The following is a 16,501-nucleotide window of genomic DNA, read 5'->3' on the forward strand; positions in this document are numbered from 1 at the left end:
GCCTCAGGGTACGCATGGCATGGTGCCAAGGACGGTTACAGTTACCTCCATGCCTCAGGGCATTGCGCGTGCACCTTGCGCGAGAAAGGTGCAGCGCTACGTGCGCACGCTTACGCATTCCATCCACCTGTCACAATGAAGATGACTGCAATTGTGGACGCCATGAGGCCATGAGTTGAACCAAGTAGTGGCGGCTATGATAGAACTGAGAAGGTAAGGCGAGGCAGATTTGTTTCCCGCATGCTGCGCGCTGTAATGAATTCGTTGTTGCGTAAGTTGTCTTGCTGTATACTGTCTTGCGTTGCTTTTATTTTCTTTTTTCCTGATGACGACATACATTCCTGCACACACTCGCGTTCGCATGCTGGCGCTATGTCGGGTACGTCTCGTGGCTGCCTGTAGTCGGGCACTTGGCCCAGTTCGCTTATGCAGCACAGGATCGCTTTACTGTTGATGGCTGTGTTCATTCATGTGGTACGGTTTTCAGCCATGAATGTCTTTCTACAGCATGATGCTGTTCTGGGCCCTTCGAGGATTTGCTGAATGCGTGATCAGAATTGTGTGGCCCTATCGCGTACATCTTCATGACTGTCGTCTGCTTTTCTGTCAAACTGCAGCGGTAATTAGCTTAGGTCTAATTCCATTGCATAAGCTGGCGGGCATTTGCTCTTTCTTAAGAGACACGTGCCAGTTTGGAATGATGACAAGTTTTAGGGTTAAGAGTGTAAGCCGTTTAATGTTCCAAATTTTTCTTCGTGTATGTGCGGCTCAATTGCCCGCGTGCTTCAAGTGAAATACTTAGTCTAAAAGTTGTTGCGGCTAGTCGCCTGAAAAACGTTATTGCATACGCAAAGCGATTAAAGCTAGCCTTGCATTGCAATAGGCACCGTGCAGGAGTAACTCGGGGTGCGACGCGCGCGCCCCTCGCGGCGGGAAGAACAGTTTGGTAGGGAGACGTGCGCCCGGCCGTGCAGCGGAGACGCGGCGGATCTGCTGTGCGTGGGTCGCATTCGCCGTTCGTTCTTTCGATTCGCGGCATTCTATAGTCACAAATGAATTGCTAGGTTGCAGTCCTTAAATTGCTGCTGTTGCACACATTTTCACTGGCCTGATAAAATATTTTTCGCGTCACCGAATAAGCTTTACGAAGCGAAGCGACGCTGTGCGAATCGCCGCCTTCCACCGAGCAGTGAGTGAGCCATCGACAGTGGAGCGAGCACTCAGCCACATTATGTCCAGCATTGAAGCAGGAAGTGTCGTGCTGTTCAAGTGAGCATTTGAAGCATGCTGTACCCTCTTCCGTGACGAGAAGCCCCAACAGCTTGCCCGTGGCACCCGAAGCTCTTTCTAGCTTCTGCGAGCGCACAGCAGCGATCCCCCAGGCTATCCAAGACGAGCCACTGCAAGTGGCTATAGTAGCTACTGTCTACTACATCTCCTCTGACAGAGAAGCAGTCTCTTGGGCGGAATGACGCAACGTCCACACTTTGTGTGCTGGGGGGAGGCGTCCGCGCAAGCTGTGTGTGAATCTCTTGGGGAAACAAATCTCCGGCAGCCTTACATCCGTGCCGTCACCTTCATGTGTGTCCATGTAGAGAAGCCTCATAGATGCCTTGGTTCTCTCGTTTCTCTTCCGCAGGCTTGAGAAAAGGGACAAGATGGGTTCAATTTTGCCGCACAGTACCGTCTCCAGTGTCAACCATAAACGATCTAGGCTCGCCCGAGGGTGCCACCATGGTTTCTTTTCGCTTAAAGTCCATCACTCATACTTCATCCCCTTCCAGAAGGTTGGGAAGTTGCCGCACGCCATGTCGTTAGTTTCTTCGCTGCTGCTCGTGGTATTGGGTTTCAAAATTCCAGAGTTTAGTGACCTCTGGCAAATGGCAAACAAGCATTCTGGGAATAAGAGGAAGCTTTGCCCTTAACCGCCTCCCTATCAATAGTTCAGAGGGGCTGTAGCCATTTTTCAATGGAGTCTCCCTGTAGGATAAGAGGGTCAGGTAAGGGTCTTGAGTCTTCTTCATTGAAGTTTTAATGATTTTCACAGCAGCCCCGGCGAGTCCGTTGCTCTGAGGGTAGTGTGGACTTGATGTGATGTGTTTGAATCTGTATTCTTGAGCAAACTTGAAGTCAGAGGACTAGAACTGCGGACTATTGTCGGAGACCACCACCTCTGGAATGCCATGTCGGGCAAAAATTGATTTACAGTGATTGATCACTGCACTCGATGATAGCTTCTCTAGACGAGTCAGTTCCGGGTATCTGGAGTAGTAATCAGTCACAATCAACCACCAGTAGCTATTGAACAAGAAAAGGTCCATTACAACTCTCTGCCATGATCTTGACTGAAATTCAGTACTCCGAAGCGGCATTTTGCAGTTGCTGGACGTCTTGACACATTCTTGACAATGTTTTACGATGGTTTCGATATCTTTGGCCACTGTAGGCCACCAAACGGAGTCCTTTGCGTGGGCCTGTGTCTTCGTGATGCTGAAGTGACCTTCGGGCAAAAGGCACAAGATTTCTTTTATGCATGTGAGTGGCACCACCACACGAGTTGCGTAGAGTAGCAAATCGTCTTCTACGGTGAGCTGTTGACGATGCTCGTAGAAAGCTCTTACGTCCAGGGGCAAACCTTGTCAGGAAGGCCAGTCTTTTGTGCAGTGTTCTCGGAGATATATGCACACGCGATTGGATTTCTGGGCTTCTTTTAGCCACTCAAGGCAGTGCTGCTTGATGGGGAGAGTTGTCCTCATGCAGCGGACGAAAGCTTCGACATTGCTCTCTAGCTCTATGTCGCCAGTCTCCTGCACAGGTGCTCTAGAAAGTCTGTCGGCTGCGAGGCCTTTCCCGGGTACGTATGTCACTTCATCCTGATACCTCATCATTCGCACCTTAAGCATGGTATGCATGGTGGTCTGCCTTGCCAATGCACTGCTTGCTGCCATTGTGCAATGCATGCAGTTGTCGTGGGTCTGGTTGTGGTGGTGGTGCCTGTGGACTGCTGGCTAGTGTAGCACTTCGAGGCATTTCCAAGAAAGTGTCTGCACCTTTCGGTGAAGACGAGACGAGGGTATTCCTGGCCTACAGCTATACAAGTATATGATGTCAGACACTTGTTACAGTAGAATCTCGGTGATACGAAATTCAAAGGGAGACTAAAATTTTCGTATCACCCGAAATTTCGTATCACCAAAAAACGAGCAAAATCCGTTTTCAAGCCTTCCAACAGGTACGAAATATTTATTTTCTTTGAAAGAAATCGCGTATATCCTTCTGCACCTTCTTTTCCGCGAGATCTGATAACAGAGTTTTGAAAACTGAAAAATTGGGCCGCTGTCTTCTCCCGCACAGACTCGGAGGTCACGGCGCACCGTAGAACATCGATGGCGTGCATAGTTTCTGCTGCCGTTGGCGGTGGGTCATCAACGCTTTGGTCATCGTCATCTTCGTCACTGCATGGAATGCCAGGCTGTGATGACGCTTCCTCCGCAATATCTTCAACCGTGCGGAGACCACAGGTGGCGAGGTCGTCGTCCGCGGTGACGAAATCGTCAACGCAACAGTCGACGTCAAGTTGATTCCAGACATCGATGGGAATCGGGTCTGGCACTTGCGAGGCAGTAGCCACAGCGGATTTGAAAACCCCACACTTCGCGAAACAATTAACGATGGTCGCAAGAGTGATACAATCCCAGGCAATTGCAAGAAAATGCACAGCGTCCAGAAGAGTTATCTGGAGGTTCGCGTCCTTCCTTTCTTTCTTCGCGAGGAGGCGGCGCACCAACAAAGCTTTGAAATGGTACTTAACATTCCTTATAATCCCAGCATCCAGTGGTTGCAAATGACTTGTTGCGTTCGGGGGCAGGAACACCACTTAACACTCTGTAGTGTCATTTGTTTTGGATGGGCGGTGCACTGGTCCAGCAGCAAAACTATTTTTCTGTTGTGGCTAGACATCTTGCGGTCGAGGTACGTGACGAATTCCATAAACAAAGAAGACGTCATCCATGCTTTTTTGTTCGCCTTCTAGACGCAGGGCAATCGACCGGCTGCCTTAAAGCATCGGGGCTTTTGATATTTGCCAATGACTGTCAGCGGCATCTTTTCCGATCCATCGGCGTTGCAACAAAACAAAACTGTGATACGTTGTTTGCTCTTTTGTCCGCCCCGGCAGGCATTGCCTTTAAAGCACAAACTTTTTTCGGGCTGGAGATAGTAAAACAGCCCTGCTTCATCTACATTGAAAACATCACGTGCCTCATATCCCGCTATGTAAGACGGCAGTGTGGTTGTCATCCAGTCTTCCACGGCGCAGGCGTCGACTTTTTTTCCTTCGCCACAAACGGTCTTGTAGGGAAGATTATGACGCACCTTGAACCGGTGAATCCATCTACCGGAGGCCTGAAAGTCACCAATTCCAAGTGTGAGTGCGATGTCCGCTGCCTTCTCACGAAGCACTTTTCCGTCGATGTTGACGCCGGCCGCCGTGACCTCTCTGAACCACGTTAGAAGAACATCTTCCAACTTCACATGGTGGGCGGTTTTGGCTTCTTTAGAATTCATCGCGAAGTACTGCACATTCTGCATAATTTGGTCGTGCTGACCAACGATCGTTGACAACATTGACAGCTGCAGGCCTAGCTCCTTGGCCATGTCAGTGCGCCTTTTCTTGGGCTCTTTGTCCACCTTATTTAAAATTTCCAATTTGTCTTTAAAGGTCAACGCCTTTCTCTTCCGTGACATTGCAGCATGATGTACCTTTTCGCGTTGCCGAGATGATCACAAAACGACGCGCTATCAATGCGGTGTCAGCCTCAACAAACGAGAAAACAAAGCAACGTGTAGCAACGTGTTGCCGCTGCAGCGGAGACTCCGGAAAGCGGAAGAGCCTGGCCTGCGGGGTGGCGGAGAAATGTGGAGAGGGCCGCAAGGCTGTGCGCACAACTAAAAAAAAAAAATGCGGGGGGGAGGGGAGAGAGAGAGAGAGCGGGGGGGGGGGGGGGGGGGGGCAAGATATCGCCACCTTCCTTCGCCAACTTCGCTGCTGCCGCGGGTTGCCAAGCCGGTTTTTTCCCGCTGTAATTTTTTTTCTTCTTTCGCGCGCGTGTGCGTGATCCGTGCTATCAGTGCTGTGCCGCTGCGCACGCTTTTCTCGCTGTGCGTGTGTGCGTGGGCCTCGACCGGTCGTGATACCGAAGTTCGTATCACCCGTAGCGAAAAGAAAAAGTGTTCGGAACATCTGATTTTTTGCCCACTGAATGCAATGCAATTCGGCCGGGGAATTTTATGAATTCGTATCACACCAAATTTCGTATCAGCAGAGTTCGTATCACCGAGATTCTACTGTAATTCGTGCGTGGGCCGGCTTGCATCAGTTAATTCAGAGGGCGATCACGTCGAAGTACAACCCGCTAGGCTATCGCTTGTTCAAATTGACCTCCCCATACCTGAATTTCATAGAGCCGCGGTTCCCGTGCACCTCAGGCGTGCATGCTAAGGCAGGTTTAAGGAAGGTCGGGGAGTCACCTCTATCCTGTAGTTGCCATCGGGGCACTCTCATCACCTGGTCACACCGTTTCAGATATCTCAACTTGTGCCACTGGTTTATTAGTTCGGTGTTGGGACGGTGCCATGCAGTTATTTTCATATTTTTCATATTTAATGCAAAGGGGCCATTAGTGAAAACGCTTCACAGCATGGATCACCGTCCATATGGTGAAGCATCCTCAAAAATGCAAGGGGAAAAAGCTGACAGTGTACTAAACAAAGCAGTTGATGAAGCCAAGAGAAATTGTTGTCATTTAGCTTTCATTTTAAATGTATATACGGCTATATTCCAAGTGTTCATTAAATAAAATTGCTTTGATGCAAATGGTTTTTGGCAGTTTTTTCTGCCCATTCGATAATTCAAACTTTGGGATAATTAAATCGAACAATTTTCCGGTCCCTCCTTGAAGGGTGAATTAGCGAGATTTTAGTTGTGAGGATACATTAGGAACTTGCATCAGTTTCCGGTCACTTGGCTTTTTTCTGAAAATTAACTGTTATAAAGGCCAAGTGCTACTTCATCTTCATTTTTCCGGATCTGCTTGAGCACAGCCATCTCACATTTTGGTCGGTGCAAGAAACGTTCTGTGCAGTATCAACACTGAAGACCAGAGAGAAAGCTTTTATTTAGTTCAGTTCCTAAGGATGAAAGGCAGAATTGTGCTGCTGCAGTGGTGTCCATGAAAACTGTCTTGTCCACTACTACTCCGCTGTCACCAGTATGTTGAGTCTGCTGTGTGGCTTGCATCCTGCAGGTGTACAAGGCGATAAAACTGAAGGACTGCATATCAGCAATGCAGATTCGCTATGCGGGCGCCAAGGGCATGCTCTGTGTCAACCCCAAGCTGCCCAATAAGCGGCTGTGCTTGCAGTCAAGCATGCGGAAGGTTCCCTGCACCAGCTGGGAGTATCTGGAAGTGATCAAGGTTTCTGTACCACGTAAGTACTGTTGGCTTCTCTGGCTGCCATTTTGCAAAGGGACTTCAGGAATTGGTAAATGCGATAAGCACAGCATTCGAGTGCAGGCTGTGCATGGTCATCATCAGCCGGACTATACCCATTGCAGGGCGAGGGCCTCTCCCATATTCCTCCAAGTACCCCAATCTTGTGCTAGCTGCACCCACTTAACTCTTGCAAACTTCTAACTTCATCTGTCCGCCTTTCTGCCACCCCCTGCGACACTTTCCATTCCTTGGTACAGTAGAATCTCGGTGATATGAAACTCAATGGGAAGTGAAAATTTGTGTATGACCCGAAATTTCGTATCATCAAAAAATGAGCAAAATCAGTTTCCAAACCTTTCAACATGTATGAAACATTCATTTTCATTGAAAGAAGTCGCATATACTGCGCCTTCTTTTCCGTGAAATCTGACAGCAGAGAGCTATGAAAGCTGAAAAATTGCACCGCTGGGTTCTGCCACACAGACTCAAAGGTCACGGCGCGCCGCAGAATATCGAGGGCGTGCATCGTTTCTGCTGCCGTCGGCTGTGAGTCATGACTGCTTTGGCCATCATCTTCGTCACTGCATGGAATGCCAGGCTGTTGTGACGCTTCCTCTGCAATATCTTCATCAGTGCGGAGACCACAGGTGGCGAGGTCGTCGTCCGCGGTGACGAAATCGTCAACGCAACAGTCGACGTCAAGTTTGTTCCAGACATCGATCAGAATCGGGTCTGGGATTTGAAAATCCCATACTTCGTGAAACAATTAACGATGGTCGCAAGAGTGATACAATCCCAGGTCATTGCGAGAAAATGCATAGCGTCCAGAAGACTGATCTGAAAATTCATGTCCTTTCGTTCACCTTCGTGAGGAGGCAGCGCACCAGCAAAGCTTTGAAATAGTGCTTAACATTTCTTATAAATCCAGCATCCAGTGGTTGCAAATGACGCTGTGTTCGGGGGCAGGAATAGCCCCTTAGCACTCTGTAGTGTCATTTGTTTCGGGTGGGTGGTACGCTTGTTCAACAGCAAAACAATTTTTATATTTTGGCAAGAAATTTTGCGATCAAGGTACCTGACAAATTTTACGCCTTTTTATTTGCCATGTAGATGCACGGCAATCCACCGGCTGCCATAAAGCATCAAGGCGTTTGATACTTGCCAATGACAGTCAGTGGCATCTTTTCTGTCCTGGCAGGTATCGCCTTTGAAGCAAAAACTTTTTTCGGGCTGGAGATTGTAGAACAGCCCTACAGCCCTGTTTAGTCTACAATAAAGACATCACCTGCCTCATATCCTACTACAGTCGAACCTCGATATATCGAACAGCGCGGTGATTGCAAAATAGTTCGATATTGCCGGAATTCGATATACAAAATCACGTAGAAAACGCGTCAAAAACTAGTACAAATCATGGCACAGTGGCGCAATAAATACTCACTTGAAGTTTCAAACAAAGTATTTATTCCTTTGGCTTAAAGTACTGTAGCAGCGTAGCTTGCTTCAAATTGGCAACCGCGTGCTTAACCACGGCGTCCTCAACGTAGTCTAAACGGTCCACAAGCGATAGTCCAGCGCCTTCTATTGCGCCGCAGTAGCGGCGTACAAGGTCCAAAGCAGCTACAGCCTCAGTTGCAGTCGGGAGCGGGGCAGCGCTTACGGGATCAATCTCGGCAGCGTCTTCGTTTGGCCGCTCAGCAGTAACTTCCGCCGCAATCTCTACATCTGTCAACTCCGCCACTGTTCCGGTGCTGTCATCACCGCCAACGAAGTCATCAATGCACATGCTGTGTGGCTCAGCACCGACAAAGCGCTCCAACTGGCTCCAGGTTTCTTTGAGCTGGCATTCTTCCTCTGTGCTGTCGTCCAACGCTGATTCTTCAGTTGCTTGCTCGGAAGCTTCTTCAATGCGGCTTACAAATCCCGCATGCCGAAAGCAGTGAACTACTGTCGACTGCTTGACGCTGTCCCACGAGGCTTTCAGCATTTGAATGGCACCCAAAAGGTCTATCTTTAGCTCTTGGCCCATCCGCAGCTTGAGAAGCAAAATGTCGATCAGCCGACGTTTATAAATGGATTTGAAAGCGCGAATGATGCCCTGGTCCAATCGTTGCAGCTTCGACGTCGTGTTCGGCGGCAAAAACTTAATTTCAATGTTGCTCAGCTGGACATCAGTGTGGTGTGCTGTGCAATTGTCAACGATGAGGCAAACTGTCCGGCCTTGACGCGCCAGCTCCGAGTCCCATGCCTTCAACCATTTTTGGAATATCTCCCGAGTCATCCACGATTTCTTGTTCCATGCGTATGTCACCGGAACACTGGGGCAGTTGCGCATGCATCTCGGGGTTTGGAACTTGCCTATGACAAGTGGCCGCAGCTTCGTGCTGCCGTCCATATTCCAGCCAACAGAACTGTAATACGAGCCTTGCCTTGCTTGCCGCCGTGGCACTTGTCTCCGCACGTGTCGAGCGTTTGTCGCGGAAGCATTTGCCAGAACAGGCCCGTCTCGTCAGCATTGAATATCTGATTGGGCTCATACTTGACGAGAATCTTAGGCCACTCTTCTTCAAGCCACTTCTTGATCTCGCCTTCATTGGCGTCCTCACTTTCCCCCGAGACTGTCTTCCCGACAAGGTTAAAGCGGGCCTTAAAACGTTGCAGCCAACCGCTGCTGGCATTGAAGTTCTCGGCACCGAGAATGAACGCAAAGTTCTTGACCTTCTGTTGTATCATCGGTCCCGATACAGGAATATTCCGGGCCCTTGCGTCGATGAACCATTTGTGCAGCGCCTTCTCAACGTCTTCAAAGGCAGCTTTGCGTACCTGCCGCGCCTGAGTGCTGGTTTTGTTCCGCCTTGGCCTTTATGTCACTCTTGTTTTTCAGCAGAGTGCTCAAAGGGCTCCTCGGTATGCTGAAAGCTTCGGCAACGCTTGACTTTTTTTCACCATTTTCAACGCGGCGGATCACTTCCAATTTCGCAGCAAATGTCAGGGTCGTCCGCTTCTTCGCGTTTGCAGCCATCACAACACTGACCACGCCGTGACAGGCCTAGGCCACACACGATAACGACTGGCGCAGCACAAGTGGCGGCGCCGAGACGCGGTTAGTCGTTGACAAACTAAATCAGGCTAGCTACCCTAGCCCGGCCAAGCCGCCGCGTGCATACGCCGCTACGTTCAAATGACGCCCTCGGCACGACCGATGTATGCAGCGATCGTGCGCAGCAGTCGGGAACGCCCATCGCGCCGCCGCTATCTTCGAGGGCGTTGAGGGAAAGCTCGCCTCCTGTCAACAGAGTGCACATGGTTTGGGGTGGTGGAGTTCGATTTATCCATTTGGCAACCGACGCCGTTCGAAATAAAAAATTAAAAATGCATGCGATTTTCCGCGTGATATAGAAAGTGTTCGATATAATCAATAATTCGATATATCTGTGTTCGATATATCGAGGTTCGACTGTATATAGGAGGGCAGCGCTGTTGCCATCCGGTCTTCCACGGCGTAGGCGTCAACTTTTTTTCTTTCGCCACGCAATGGCCTTGTACGAAAGGTTATGCCGTACCTTGAACCGGTGAATCCACCTACTAGAGGCCTGAAGGTTAATTCCCAATGTGAGTGCAATGTCTGCTGCCTTCTTGCGAAGCACTTTTCTGTCGATGTTGATGCGGGCTGCCGGGACCTCTCTGAGCCACATTAGGAGAGCCTCTTACAACTTCAGATGGTGGGCAGTTTTCGCTTCTTTTGAATTTATCATGAAGCATTGTACATTTTGTATAATTTGGTCACGCTGACCAACGATTGTTGACAACGTTGACAGCGGCAGGCCTAGGCCATGTCAGTGCACTTTTTCTTGGGCTCTCTGTCCACCTTATTTGAAATTTCCAATTTGTCCTTAAAGGTCATTGCCTTCCGCTTTCGTGACATTGCAGTATTCTGCAGGGGAGACTGAGGGGTGGTGGAGAAATGTGGAGGGGGCAGCAAGGCACAACTCCGCCGGGCTGGTTGGTTCGTTTGCAGTGAGCAACAACGAAATAAAAGAGATCTCTGCCGTCAACTGAGGGAGAAACGCTTCTTCACCAACTTCGCTGTTGCCGCAGGTTCCCAAGATGGTTTTTCCGGCTTTCTTTTTTGGCATGTGTGCGTGATTCGTGCTGTGCTGCTTTTCTTGCTGTACATATGCGCGAGCCTCAATGGTCGTAATACCGAAGTCCATATCGCCCGTCGTGAAGAGAACAAGGGTTCGTAACAACCAAATTTTTTGCCCATTGAATGCAATGCAATTTGTCCGGGGAATTTTATGAATTCGTATTACAGTTGAACCCGGATATTCCGAATTTTGGTTATACCATACTCGTACGCATGGAATATCCCCTTGAAAATCTCATGTAAAAGTATAGGAAAGCTGCGTCATATATCGAACTCAATTTCACCGGTCATTCGATATATCAAACTCCACAGCACGCATTGGACGGTGCAACTTCCCCAAAGACGATCGCATCATCGGCCGTTTGCTGCATGACGTTTTCAAGCTACACGCGGACGGAATGAGAGGGCGCAGATTGGCGACGGCGGGTCTAGGGCAGCGCCGCGCCCTTTCCCCAAAGGCGCCCGCATCTGTGGTGATCGCTGCTGCACGCCATAATGTGACATTTGCAAGCTATGTGCGGGAAGGAACGAAAGAGCCAATGCAGCAGTGGTGTTCAGGAGAGAAGAAAAACACGATAGAGCGAAGCGCAAGGATGTGCCCACTCATCTCTCCGCTTTCTCTCTCTTACCCGGTCTCCGTTCGCAGCAGCACGCACTATGCATGCGCAGACAAGCCAGCACAGCCTGTGGCAGACACTTTCTCCAGTGTGTGTTGGGAACGGTCTGCGTGCGGCGGCTGACGCGCGATGCGCGTCCATGAAGGCGTCTCATGTCGTCGTGCTGCACATGCGTGGTTTCGGACACAGAAGCGGCAGTTTCTTTTTCCCTTTTTTTGGGGGGGATTGGGGTCGTTCATCCTTGCCGTAGACAGGCCGAAGATGGGCAGAAACACGCAAACAAACAAGCTCTTGTTTGTTTGCATTTTTTTTCATCCTCGTTTTTCGCCCTGTACATAATGTTACTTGTCGTGCTGAACGTGCCGCGCAGCGTAAGCCATGGCTGCTGCGAACGTCTTTTTTTTTTGCAAGTCGTTCATTCTTTCATCTATGATTTAACGAAAGCACGCAGTCAGCTGCGATTACGACACCGACTTTTAGCATTGTTTTTTTTCAAATGGCATTTGCAGCTATCGCACTTCCAATGATTTTGTGGCAGTGGACTACGCCCGCCCCAAGTGGGACGTGATAAATCAAACCAGGCTTGTGCAATCAAGCCGTCACGGGCACTCTGCCATGTTCGCTCCCTGCCACCACTGGATCTATCAAACACATAGTCAAAAGATAGACATGTCCTGATGTTATCGCTGCGTAGCATCTTGACGCGCTGCCTATAAATGAACGGTGGATGCGACGGTTGAAACGAAGAGACTCTCCTCCGAACATTTTTTTTTTTTTTTTTTTTTCAGATTCTCGGGGCCAAAAGTTGGGGGTGGGTTAATTATGCTACTGGGTTGACTACGCGACAAATACCCTATCATTTTTCACGATCCCAGGTGGCGTCTCAAGACAATTTTTGTATCAATATATCGAACTATTTTGCTATCCCCGTCGAGCTCCATATACAGTCGAACCTCGTTATAACGAACACGGATACAGCAAATTATTGGATATAACGAAGTAAAAGCAAAGTTTGGTTGGCTGTGCTTTATTTCTATGGGAGTTCTATCTGTATAACAAAATGAAAAACTGAAAATTTGACACTAAATCGGTTATAACGAAGCATATTTTGTATTCACACGACACAAAATCCGCAAAGAAGCAAAAAAAAAACATTTTCAAAACGCTAAATTTCGGTTTTATCAATCATCTCCACCTAAAATGTGTTTAAATCACCCGCGCTTTCGCACGCCACGCTATCTAGGGACCGCGAGTGAATCTAGCATCGTCTGCCTGGCATGTGACCTGCACGTGATCGAACCACCGCCCGCGTGCCCCTGCCCCTACTTTTTGCCGACCCGCGCGTGTGCTCACTTTCCTCGAGGTCGTGCCGTCGTTTTGCAGCATGGCGGCGCGATCTCTACTCCGAACTAAACGTTGATAATCCCGGCAACATCGCCATTTCTTACTATGGTTCCTGGATGACACGCGGACATTCATCCCACATCGGCGTCGGTGTAGTAATTGAACTGTTCAGTGGCTTGATACTTGATTATGTTGTGTTGAGTAATTTCTGTGCCGGGTGCAAGTTGGGTCTAAAGGAAGATGACCCTTCGTATGAAACATGGGCAGCCAGCCATGTATGCCAAAAAAACAACGAAAAAGGCAGGAGAAATGGAAGTGGAGGCCACCTTGATATACTGTTCAGCAGGTCCCTCAAGCGCCACCAACTGCGGTACACTACAGTGCTGTGTGATGGTGACAGCAAGACATACCTCGTCTTGGAGCAAGAAAAAGGTGTATGGATATACAGTCGAACTCGGATATATCGAACTCGAAAGGGGATCGTGAAATAGTTCGATATATCGATAATTCTAATACAGAAATCTGCTTGTAACGGCACTTACGCAAGAAAACGATACTGTATTTGTCGCATAATGAACTCACCCTCCACTTTTGCGCCCAGAATTTTGAAAAAAAAAAAAAACGTTAAGGCCAGCTCGCTCACATGCAAGCGATTAGCGATCTCAGCGGCGAGTGGCAGCGACAGAGCGAAAAATTTCCAACTTGTTGGAACTGCGTCCCTCTCGCTGCTCGAGCCACCGCGGCAGCTCAAAACAAGGTTTTTGTGTTGCGGCAGCAGAAATCGCGAGCGTTTTCGTTTGCATGTCGATGGCGCGCGCCACTTCGTTTTGGTCGTCTCATCCACAGCTCATTTCTTGGCAGCGTGCCAAGATGCTGCGCAGCAATAACGTCACGGCGCATTTATCTTTTGATAGCTCCTGCGGTGGTGGGGAGTGAACTTGGCAGAGTGCCCATGATGGCTTGATTGCACAAGCCTGGTTCGATTATCACGCCGCACTTGGGGCAAATCATGATCGCAGCTGACCACATGCGTTTGTTGATTCATACATGCAAGGATAAATGACTCCCGCAAAAAAAAAAAGAAAAACTTGCTTCTTAACGTCTGCAGCCACCATATTTTACGCTAGCTGCGCGTACAGCACATCGGCAAACTGACAGGAGACCTCATCAGTAGGCTGACCTCCTATTATGGATGGGCCCTAATGACACACAAGAGACATTGATGCCATGCACAGGGCAGTAATGGCCACATATCATATCACATCCATTGATGCAAAGTCTCAACACAGTTTTTGCCCATCAGGGCCTAGCTCCTAGCGCAAGCAAAGTTCAGCAAAGTCTAGGGCTGAGCCAGTGCCTAAGCATCCCAGAAACCTGCCTCCCCAAGTTTTCGAGGCCCTGCTTCCCATCTATCAGCGGTTATCAGACAAGAAGCTGCTTGAGAGATGCCTGCACGGCAAAACTCAGAACAACAATGAAAGCTTCTATTCAATGATATGGGCTCTGGCACCTAAGGCGTCCAATGCCTCGCTGTTTGCTGTAGAGGCTGCTGTAGCCAAAGCCGTAATAAAATTCAACGCAGGTAGCTCAAATTCATCAGCAGCCATACTCAGTGAGATGAGTCTAAAACCAAGCATGCAAAGCGAAAAGTGCATGTTAGAGAAGGACTTGCGCAGAAGCAGGGAATCTGCACGCAGGCGGGCAAAATCTGAGAATGTGCAAAAAGCCCTACGAAAGCACCATATTCATGGCAAAACCCAGTCAGAATATATGCCAGGAGCTTATTAGTCATTTTGAAATGAAATTTGCACATATTTTTCACATTCCCTCATTAAATTTGTTTTGTTTGTTTTTTGTCATTTTCTCAAAATTGTGTTTATCGTTGATGTTCAAAGCTTGCTCAAGTCATTCTCGGCACCTAGGACAGCTAGAGCTACAATTCTTTTTGCAGTGTGCAGCTGAAAGCACGGGGCAAGCAATGCTGGGAATAGTTTTTATTTTCACCTTCAAATTTTTTTTTCCTCTTAATTTTTCACCTCCAGCTGCCAGCCATTATGGGAGCACTAAGTTCAGTGAACTGTTAAATCTATATTATTAGATCAGTTTGAAAACTGCTTCCAGTGTTGCATTTATCAGACACTGCAGTATCTACTCTTATATTAAAAATAAATTTCTGATGAGTAATTTTTTTTCATTGTTTGAGCAAACAATGACATGAAATTTCTTAATATCTCTGGAATCGATTGGCCGACAAGAAAAATAATTGCATATTTGAAATAAGCAAGAAAAACTGGACAAGTATGTGCAGTTTCATTAAAATTGATCTGTAAATAAAAACAATGTCTCTAAGATCCATATCCCCCCTTAAGTATACTGGGAATTTGTCAAGGTTGGAGAATGTTTCATTTCGTTTACTTTCCAGGGGCAGTGACCTTAAACAGACCTCTGATCACCATCCTGGAGCAGCTTGGCGTGCCTACAGACACATTCCTCCGGCTGCAGCAGGATATGATACTCGAATTCACTCATGCACTAGCCCACGAGTCCAGTGCGGGGTTCCTTCCGGTCACTTTTTCTCGCTGTCTACCGAAATGCAGTGGGTGAGTTCACTGGCTTTGTCACAGCAGTGCGTCAATGTGACAGTCGAGTGACAGTGCAAAAATTGGTACTGGTTCGTGGTATAAGAACCACACTGCTTCAGATCACAAGACTTGTGCACTCATGAATGGGGGGGGGCAACTGCAATGCTTTGCAAATAAGCCCTAGTGAATATGAAAGTTTGAAACTTGCATATGCAGAAGGTTTGGACACTTGAAACAATAAAAGTGTGACGTGAATTGAGTCTTATAGCAACTGTGGTTTACAAATTACTCGAGATTTTACATATTACATGTCCCTACCCTGAAACCATGGGCACTGTTGAAAATGACAGGCCAAAGGAGTTAGACAAAAAAAAAAAAGAAATGTTATGTGGGGTTTTTATGTCCCGATGCAGCAGAAAAAAAAGAGGCCATGCTACTACCAAGTTTTACCAGTTAGAGTACAATCTTTGTCATGATACATGGCTGATCTTGAGTATTGTGCAAATCAGTGAAATTCCATGGTCAAACTGCACTGTATACTATGTGCTACGGAGGATGTATGAATATTAAATTTTTGGTTGCAAAGTGAATATGAGTAATTAACATTGGTTGCAAATTAAATTGATAAGCCAAGTACCAGGCCATGGGAAGCTTGTACTCATTGAATCGGAGCACAGGGGATCGAACCCAGCACCTTCAGCATGCCTGTAGTACAACTAGGCCACCGCTGCAACCTCACATTTCCACAAGAGACTCTGAAGAGTACAAGATATTGTAAATTTTCTTTTCACCCATTGTTAGTGTACGTAGTATGCTACATTTGTAATGTTTACTAGAAATCATATGCGAGGGGGGGGAATCATAGTATTTAGAGTAATATAAATTGTTTTGTAGATGATATAGCCTTCTTGCAATGTAATTACTTTTTTTTTTACTGTCCTTTGGATTGCAACTGCGTTCAATGGAAGCAAAATCCACATCACTGTTTAACTTCGTTCTCTCGGGACAAAGAAATTTAGTGCTTTTTTGATGCATTGCAAAGGCAGCCAGGCACCTTTTACTGGAAACATTGTCAGCAGTTATTTAGGTGCCACACACAGCTGCCAAAACACAAGATGACATGCAAGGCAGATTCAAGAGCAACCTGAGCTGCGGCAATACAGTGCCAGTTGTGGAATGCCACCTCGAATGCACCTTTCTAAACAATACATAGCCTGGGGCCGTATCCAAGGGAGGTTCCTTTTGGGAACCGTTTTCTTTCATGATGACGTCAGTTTGATGTCAACGAGACTGCAGGTTCCACTTTGGGAGGAGGGT

The 16,501-nt window shown here is 47.9% G+C and overlaps 1 protein-coding gene across 2 annotated transcripts in view; it reads left to right on the top strand.

Moving 5' to 3' along the window:
- The window catches only part of LOC146172210 (uncharacterized), a 144,725-nt gene continuing 128,224 nt past the window's right edge, over window positions 1–16,501 (top strand). Inside the window, exons 1-3 of one of the 2 annotated variants that reach the window (XM_084585980.1) lie at window positions 1–213; window positions 6,306–6,489; window positions 15,025–15,202. In XM_084585980.1, the coding sequence (XP_084442106.1) occupies window positions 6,345–6,489; window positions 15,025–15,202 (323 nt within the window). In that variant the 5' untranslated portion in view covers window positions 1–213; window positions 6,306–6,344. The remainder of the gene's footprint in view (window positions 214–6,305; window positions 6,490–15,024; window positions 15,203–16,501) is intronic. The other variant, XM_084585979.1, reaches the window with a different exon arrangement.

Source organism: Amblyomma maculatum, unplaced genomic scaffold (genome assembly GCF_055883805.1).
Source record: "Amblyomma maculatum isolate TAMU_Amacu unplaced genomic scaffold, ASM5588380v1 scaffold_13, whole genome shotgun sequence".
Lineage (NCBI taxonomy): Eukaryota > Metazoa > Arthropoda > Arachnida > Ixodida > Ixodidae > Amblyomma > Amblyomma maculatum.